The sequence below is a fragment of the Aspergillus tanneri genome (assembly GCF_003426965.1).
Source record: "Aspergillus tanneri strain NIH1004 chromosome Unknown AapTan_6_pilon_pilon_pilon, whole genome shotgun sequence".
Lineage (NCBI taxonomy): Eukaryota > Fungi > Ascomycota > Eurotiomycetes > Eurotiales > Aspergillaceae > Aspergillus > Aspergillus tanneri.
The window spans coordinates 3,585,680-3,593,657 of NW_022984633.1; the positions used below are offsets into that span (position 1 = coordinate 3,585,680).

Genomic DNA, 7,978 nt, shown 5'->3' on the forward strand with positions numbered 1-7,978 from the left:
CGTCTGTAGGCATTATTTATCGCGTTTCCGCTCCTTTTGTTCTTTCTTTCTTTCTTTTTATTGTTGTTATGGTAAGATATCTAAGTCTATCCTTCTCGCTCCCATAAGCTGTCAGCAATCCTGGCAAGGTTGGGCACCCTTGCTTTCCTCGTATTGTTTTACCGAGGAATTCTTCTCTCACATAGGGATGTTCCTTGCGAGAACTCTAGACTTCTGTAGCTATAACAGTGCTTCTTGGGAAATGATGAAATCACCTCTGGAGCAGGATTCTATATTTGATACGGTCTACATAGTATGGGTCCGTGCTATTTTGAAGCAGCAGTAATAAGTTGATTATCTATGGCTTATTTCTTAGAAGTCCTTCGGAAGAAACGGATCAGATGCGTGATCTCAGTCACATGCTGTCCAAGCCTGCCCAGTTGTTCATCCATATCACCCTGCGATCGATGATTTTATCTGTCAGATGTCAGTCATACATGTTGCGACATCATTAAGTAATGACAGTCCTGGGACAACATACGGGGTTCATATTCGAGTGGCTAGTGAATTCCGCGATCGATATTACGCTCTTCAATGTCCCTCTTGTAAGTGCCACGGTCAATGTTGCGTTTGTAGACATCAACATTATCCACCTCTCGGCGGTAGTTACCACGGTCAATGTTACGCTCGTCGAGCTCGTCTCTTCGGTAGGTACCTCTATCAATGTTACGCTCGTCAAGCTCGTCTCTTCGGTAGGTGCCTCTGTCGATGTTGCGCTCGTCGAGCTCGTCTCTGCGGTAGGTGCCTCTATCGATGTTGCGTTCGGCCAGCATTGCTCCATCCTCAAGTGCTACATTAGTAACACTCTTGGCTTCGATCGGAGTAACAGGCATAGCAATAACGTTGGCTCCCAGGAAGGCAAGCAGGACGACGCTAGGAATGAAACGCATTTTAAAGAAGCTCGGACAGGCACAAATTCTGGTGATCTAGAATACGCAATAGGATTGTGTTTATGGACAAATTATCAGGCAAACGGATGGGGATTCCGAGATATTTATGCCCCCTCTCCCTCCGGCTGCCTTCAAGAGCCGTGTATGGACTGCCACGTCAATAAAAACATCGGACATCTCAAAATCAAGTCCTCCAAATCGGAGGGGCACGTTGCATTACGACCAATGCAAACAGTGCCGCAAGTAGAAAGCAAAGATCACTACCCCTCATCTCCGAATGCTGGAACATAATGGTCCATCATAAGGGACCGACTTCCCCTCGGGAAGGTAGCATTTACTGTCTCAAGCATCCAATTAAATCCTTTTACATGGCGATGCTGGTGGGATCCATAGTCCTGCAGAAAACAAGAGGGATATCGGAACCTTAACAAATTTCCTACGATCCAATTGATGCGCTTTTTCAACCCTCCTATACGACGCATGTGTGGCTATACAACGATTTCCACTAGATCCCTTCTATCACTGGTTTCCGAATAACGTATCCTATTATTCATCCTATATCAGAGCTGTTCTTGTCGAGTAACGCCCATTAAAGGTGCCTAAAAAACGATGGGATCAATATCTTCTTTTTCCTTTGGTGCAAAATACATGCCCGTATGTAAAAATGAAGAAAACAGCAGTGACCTGAGTTCGGTCGAACAGATGGGCTTCCTTAACTCGGAACCATCCAAAAAGCCCTCAAAATCTCGACTAATCGGTTTGAATATATGTTTAAAGCTTCTATACATTTTGAACATTTGCCTTGCTATTTCCCTGACAATCATATTGTATTGGTTCCTTAAAAGGAATGCCATGACTCTGGCACCGCCGCCTCCTTACTGTGAGTAGGTCCTTTTAAAAAAATTTTGCTTCTCCATGACTTAACATAAGCTATGGCCATAAGCACCTCTACGAGAAGACGGAGCAGTCCGATATATTAACATGAAATACGAGCCCAATAAAATCTTTCAGTCTCCATCTTCTCCGGAGGTTGACGAGGCGTGGAAGAGTTGGATGTTCAGTAAGTGCTCACATTTTCGGAATACTCCTGTACAAAAGTGTACCAACACATATAACAGAAAACGACCACGCAATCATGATACCCAAAGAGCAGGCCAAGAAACACGGTCTTCCTGAGACTGTACAGTTATATAACGACCCCGGCTATCTCTTCTACGGCCTAGGCGTCTACCACCAGCTGCACTGTCTCAATCGGATCCGCAAGACATTCTACAAGGAGAAATTCTATGCTGACGAAGACCCGCATATGATCGAGGTTCATAAAAGTCAGTCTATCCATCCATACATACCTTCTTTTCGTGCCCGATTCACATGCTGATAGTATTATATCTTTTAGATCACTGCTTCGATGTCATTCGCCAAGCTCTAATGTGCCACGGTGACATCTCGCTCGTTTACTGGTGGAACGACACCTACAGTTACATTGACGAGACAGGGGCAAAGCAGTATTCTGATGATTATCTCCACAGGAATGGGGAAGAAAGAATGACAGGGTCCCGAACACACTGGAACACCGATGTGCAATGTCGTGATATCAGTGCCATCAATGACTGGGCGAGGCAGCATAAGGTCAATGCAGATAAGTATTGGGGTCGTGTTGATGATTGATTGGATGTGTGACGCCGATCAGCTGCGATTTTATACATGTGCAGACCATTGAGAGTATATGTGTCTCATTTAGTGTGAAATTTTATCCGTTTGCAAAAGTCCAGGTTCTGCATATTTTCCTTGGGACTAGATCCGTTTTTCCCCGCTGCTGATTATTCTTAGGCTTTTGGGAGGGTAGCAGTGATTAGGGCAAAAAAAGGATGTCTGGCAGAACCCCGCACTACATTCTCCGATGGCTGAGGTTTGTGGCGCTATCACGTTGAGTAGCTTGCTTTGGATTATGGTAACTTCTATTTCTATCACCGACGTGGTAGTGGAGTTTGGACCCTAGTTGACCTTTCAGCGATTAGTACAGGACAGGTCCTGTTGTCGAGTAGCTCCCGGCTCGTCTGTAAATCTATTAAAACAAGTACCGTTTGCTAGAGTCCAGGTAGATGGCTTCATTAAGAAAATTCATTCGTGGGTATTATGGGGCCCTCCGACGAACCGTATACTCTGGATTCGTTTGAATATGGGAGGATGAAAAAATAAATACAGTAGTAAAGACATAAGACAGACAGAGGGAGAGCTTATTCCTAGCAGAAATGCTATCAGACTATGTCTTTTGATAATCAGAAGACGCTATTTATATACACAATAATACTCCCCCTCGCTACGACCTAAGAACATGTCTCTGCAACCGCAGTGTCAGCCCAAATGCAATCATAAAGAAGACCGCAGCACCAAAGAAGTGCACCCCCTTTGGCAAGGCAATATTTCCATGAAGAGTTGCATAAAACAGCGAAGTCCATATAGGCGCTCCAATAAACCCGGCAATTTCCTGCACCATGCTGATTGCCATATAGAGCCTCTGGATGGATTTTTCGTCTTCTAGTCCGCTCGTCGCAAATGACCGGAGGCCATCCAGTAGACCCGATCCAAAAGCGTATGTCATTAAGAAAAGAAAGCATGTGTTTCCAGATGGAGCGAGGCCAATGCCCAGCTCGCCGACAATTTTGGCGATGCTGCTGCCCAATGTCACCCAGAGGTCGACTTGCTGTTTCGTCGCAGATAGGGAATTGACGAGGAAGGTAGACAGAGCAGGTAGGCCAAGGAGAACTGCCGCACTGATAATCAAGTCGAAAGATGAAACGGTGTTGACGTCTGCCAGCTCCCAGTGGAATAATGCAGATACAAACTGTTTGAATGTTACGTTGGCAGCCATTCCGATGTCGTTGCTAAGGAATATCAAGACGGTCATACGCGTCAGAGGGTCTTGGAGTGCTTCTGCAACAGGTGACAGAGATAAGAGAATGTCTACAGTCATGGCACGGAATATAGTTCTACATAGTCCACTAGGCTTTCGATCGCTGCCACTCGCAGTGTTGGCGGATTGGTAGGTTGTTCTCTGAATCTCATCATTTTGGGGTATTTCTGTGTAATCCGATATAGTCATCGTCGCCGCTTGATTCATCGACTGCCCCGAAAGACAGAAAACTGACAGGATTGTGAGACTGAATATGCATGTTCCAATCAACAGGGGCAACAATACATTGACTTTCATTGCCAGTGAGCCAAGGAATGACCCGAGGAAGGATGTTCCAAGCAGTAGCGTGCTTAGAAGATATAGTCGGTTGCTCCTGTTTTCAGTAGGTTAACATCATATTTGCTGTATATGCATGTAGGCAAAGGAAAAACAGTGCGTGGAAGAGGTTCCTTACAGAAGTTCAGGGTTGACCCTTTCCGCAATGTAAGTGTACAACAGAGTATTGCGAAGGGGAGTACCACCGCCTATAAAATCGAATATATTCGTAAAAATGATCATCCAAATATTAAAGACGTCATAAAAGTAGCCTGGGAATTGTAGACACGTGGAATGACTGGTCAATACGGCGTGCTCCACGTATAGCTACCAATTCGTTTTGCATATACTCACAAACCAAATTAAAGTAGCATAGACCCAACGTGAAACTACAAACATTAATCAGGAGCACCGTCTTAGTGCCCAGTTTGGAGGCCAGGCGAGTATAGATAGGAGCCGCTATTAAACCTGATAGTTTTATCAATATCAAGAGGTAAATTGTCGAAAGGCGAACCTTACCTGGGACCAAAGTACTGATATGGAAGCAGCCCACTAGAAGCGCTACCTTGGCTTGGATGGTGTCCAATTTACATTGTTCTTCCGGTACGCTACCGTCGGCTAATATTACCTCCGGATCGGATATTGAGTAGTATGCTCGACATAAGCCTTGCTCGATCATATAAATTCTCACGTTATTCACCATCGAGGTCCCCGTGGCTGCCAGTACCAGGATCAGGACCGCTGGCCAATATAACATTGCTTGGGGGCTCATGGTGATCTGCTGTCAAGGCAGTCAATGTAAATTGTATCTCTCTCTTCCCCGCTTTGTCGATTTATAGCAATCTTCTTATGGGCGGTGAAGGTGGTGCATGTGAACTAATGCAGATCAGCCGATGAAGGGAACAAGCCCTTGCGAACTAAATAAGGGCAGACTAGAAAGCTGGCATGACTGATAGAGCAGTATTGTCATTGTTAGTTGAAATGAGCTGTATTGTTAAAGAATTCTGTTTATGAGTAGTTGATGTTGAGTGTACTTTCGGTAGGATACAACCACTTTGTTTTTTCCGGTCAATATTCGTGACAAAGATAAGATATTGTCGTAATAAGCTAGTCCATATTGGGACATCGTGTGAAGTAATATAGTGACGTGGCTATATAGCCCATGCCTCCAGAAGAGAGGGGTTAAATCACAACACACGATCCTGAATACAATGACTATTCGAGCTCTCGTAGAAATCCATATAAATCTGACAGTTCGTAAACCCTATCTGATAAGATTATACACCAAGAATGTGCTATTTGGCATATGTTTTATACGGTATTTTCTTGTTCCCAGTAATAGCTGATCTTGTATTTTATGCTCACTTAGAGATGTTTGCTACAATCAGGATATCTGAGTGGGAGACTGTCCTGTAGGCATAATAACCCTGCCGGCAAGGGACTATTATGGAATGATCATCCAACTGGACATTTCCGGGTCAAGCTTGTCTCCCACATTCTGGTGCATTCCCGGATCTCTTTTATCTAACGTAGTCAACGGGTCACGCAACATTCTAAGTTATGCAACAGAATTCTCCGATCCGTAAGCCAAAACGAAAATTCATCTTGCATTCAACACAACACAACATTTTGAAATATTATATGATGTTACAAATATCTGCAAAAATAACTACAGAATCGATGTACCCCGCTTCTGCCTCAGAATTTGCCCAGGTGGCCTTGTGATTCGGCCGGATCAGAGACTGAGAAACTGTTCTCAACATTTCCCTGCGATTGCGTTGAACAACAGGGACTCCGTAAATCCTTTTCGATTCGTGCCCCGCGTAGTCATGCCTCGTATCACTCCGAGTTTTCAAACCGTTTCATGAACTACACAGCGCTGGAAAGGCCGGCTTTATCAACTCAGATTTCGGGACTCAGGCAAAAGACACAGAAATCATCGCATCCTGATTGGCCTGACTTGATGCATGAAATTGAGCTAGCTGAAATGGATAAAGTACGTCATGGAGCCTATATGCTTTGTAAACACAAGACCTTCGTCGGAAAAACAGAAGTGTAGGATAGAGCGAGAAGCTCGTGCACGTATTGGGACATGGACTTCTGGACAAAATAGACATTGTTCAACCACGAAAATGTCAGCTAGACTATAGACTATTTGTCTCAAGACTCCACGACACCCTCTGTCAGCCAACTCCAAAATGGGTCGACACAAGCCCTAAACGTTCCTGCAACAGTGCAATGCCATCCACCATTCTACCGCCGCGTACAGAATTATTATTAAATCCCCGTTCGTCAAAATCCTCGACTGCAGTCTACCGGGGTTTGCTCCCACAATCCGGCTTCTTTTCTGCCCCATAGCCTAAATCAGATTTCCGAGCTTCTGTCTCCTGTCTACCGAGAACACCTTTCTGGACAATCTCTACCAGTCGAGCAGCCCACTCTGAAGCCTTCCCGCTCTTTTCCAAAGAAAAACGACTGGCTGTGAGTATTTTCCAGCATACGTCCGCGAAGTCAGAAGCGCATAGAAAGTAGATAGCAACTGCCGTATACAGTGGCAAGCATGATCGCAATTCAGTGTGCCAGATTGTCAGGGTGGCGTCGGAACTAGTTGGTTCATTGACCATGATCTATGGACTTTTCTGGCACAGGAAATTGGATTTTATATATGAGAAGATATATACTTATATACACACAGATCTTTCTATATTAGCCCCAAGAGGGCCATGATTTTGCGAAGTGTGGCATTTGCAGTAATTTTTGGGGTGGCTTGCAATAATTGGACCTAGTCACATCAGGCAAGCTTGCTGTCCATGACCTAGGAGGCTGGGTAGCCACCGCTCCTTGACTAAGCCAAAATAGTTACCAGGTATGGCGTCGTCACTGACGCTTAATAGTCTAGCTATGGGCCTTATCTCGAGGTAATAGGGTCCCAGGCTTAGGCAAGGCAGGAAGACTACGTCTCGGGAACTCCTGGGGAGTTCAGAACATCGCATGACTTACATGTTCGTGCCGCAGATGTAGCGATTGTAGTTATGGAACTGTTATCAGATTGAGAGATCAGGGCTGGAATTTGATCCTGCCCTTCAACAAGGACAAGTGCCATGCCGCTCTGCAAAGGCAAAGAAAGAAGTGTTAGCGAGATCATCGGGGTTGATAGTGAATATGGAAGAGCAAAGTAAATGTACTTACCACCATGTGCCACTCTATGTGGCAGTGAAGGATCCATGCGCCGGGATTATCCGTAACATATCTGTTTTTAGAGATAAGCTACAGTCCTAGCCAGTAGGCTATTTGGGTGAGTTACCGGATCACAGTCCATCCTGAAGGAGGGAGATTTGTTGTATCGCGATAAGGAGGATTTCGAAGGTTTATCAGGGTCTCTGGCGCGTCCGTTGCGGAACCATAGGGGAAAGAGCCCGTATTGGACCCGAGCACCCAGAAATTATGGCCATGTAGGTGCATAGGATGACCCATCTGCCGTGTGTTCATCTACCGTTAGCTTCGGTTGTCCACCTCAATAAAGGAAGTCGTCGAATCGCTCGCGGCCGAGCTTACCGTATCCATCGAATCATTTGCAATCCTCATAATAATATCGATTGTTGAGTTAGATGGCATGTGGATGGTTGTATTCGCCTGCCACCCGTCCGATACATTGCCTTGGATAATTGGTATTCTTGGCTCAGAGTATGAAGCCTCATTCACAACCCATGTCACAATTCCGGTCTGGTTAATAGTAAACGCGTGTGTCTGATCTGCTGGCCCCGATGGTGGGCTGACAGGCGTGAAGGGAGAAAGCAGCTGAGGGTTAAGTATGCTGGTA

At 45.3% G+C, this 7,978-nt stretch overlaps 3 protein-coding genes across 3 annotated transcripts; 1 reads left to right on the top strand and 2 right to left on the bottom strand.

Annotated features, from left to right (window-relative positions):
• Positions 1-539: 539 nt before the first annotated feature.
• On the bottom strand, positions 540-929 carry ATNIH1004_009199 (uncharacterized protein; the record flags this gene model as incomplete). Its single annotated transcript, XM_033573797.1, has 1 exon — positions 540-929. One exon carries the CDS (start codon positions 927-929, stop codon positions 540-542), a length of 390 nt encoding a protein of 129 aa, XP_033424349.1.
• A 1,135-nt stretch (positions 930-2,064) lies between these two features.
• Positions 2,065-2,597, top strand: ATNIH1004_009200 (uncharacterized protein; the record flags this gene model as incomplete). The annotated part of the gene is made up of 2 exons (XM_033573798.1): positions 2,065-2,254; positions 2,326-2,597. 2 exons carry the CDS (start codon positions 2,065-2,067, stop codon positions 2,595-2,597), a joined length of 462 nt encoding a protein of 153 aa, XP_033424350.1.
• A 652-nt stretch (positions 2,598-3,249) lies between these two features.
• ATNIH1004_009201 (uncharacterized protein) lies at positions 3,250-4,930 on the bottom strand (the record flags this gene model as incomplete). The annotated part of the gene is made up of 4 exons (XM_033573799.1): positions 3,250-4,216; positions 4,298-4,430; positions 4,513-4,626; positions 4,678-4,930. 4 exons carry the CDS (start codon positions 4,928-4,930, stop codon positions 3,250-3,252), a joined length of 1,467 nt encoding a protein of 488 aa, XP_033424351.1.
• Between the last annotated feature and the right edge of the window lie 3,048 nt (positions 4,931-7,978).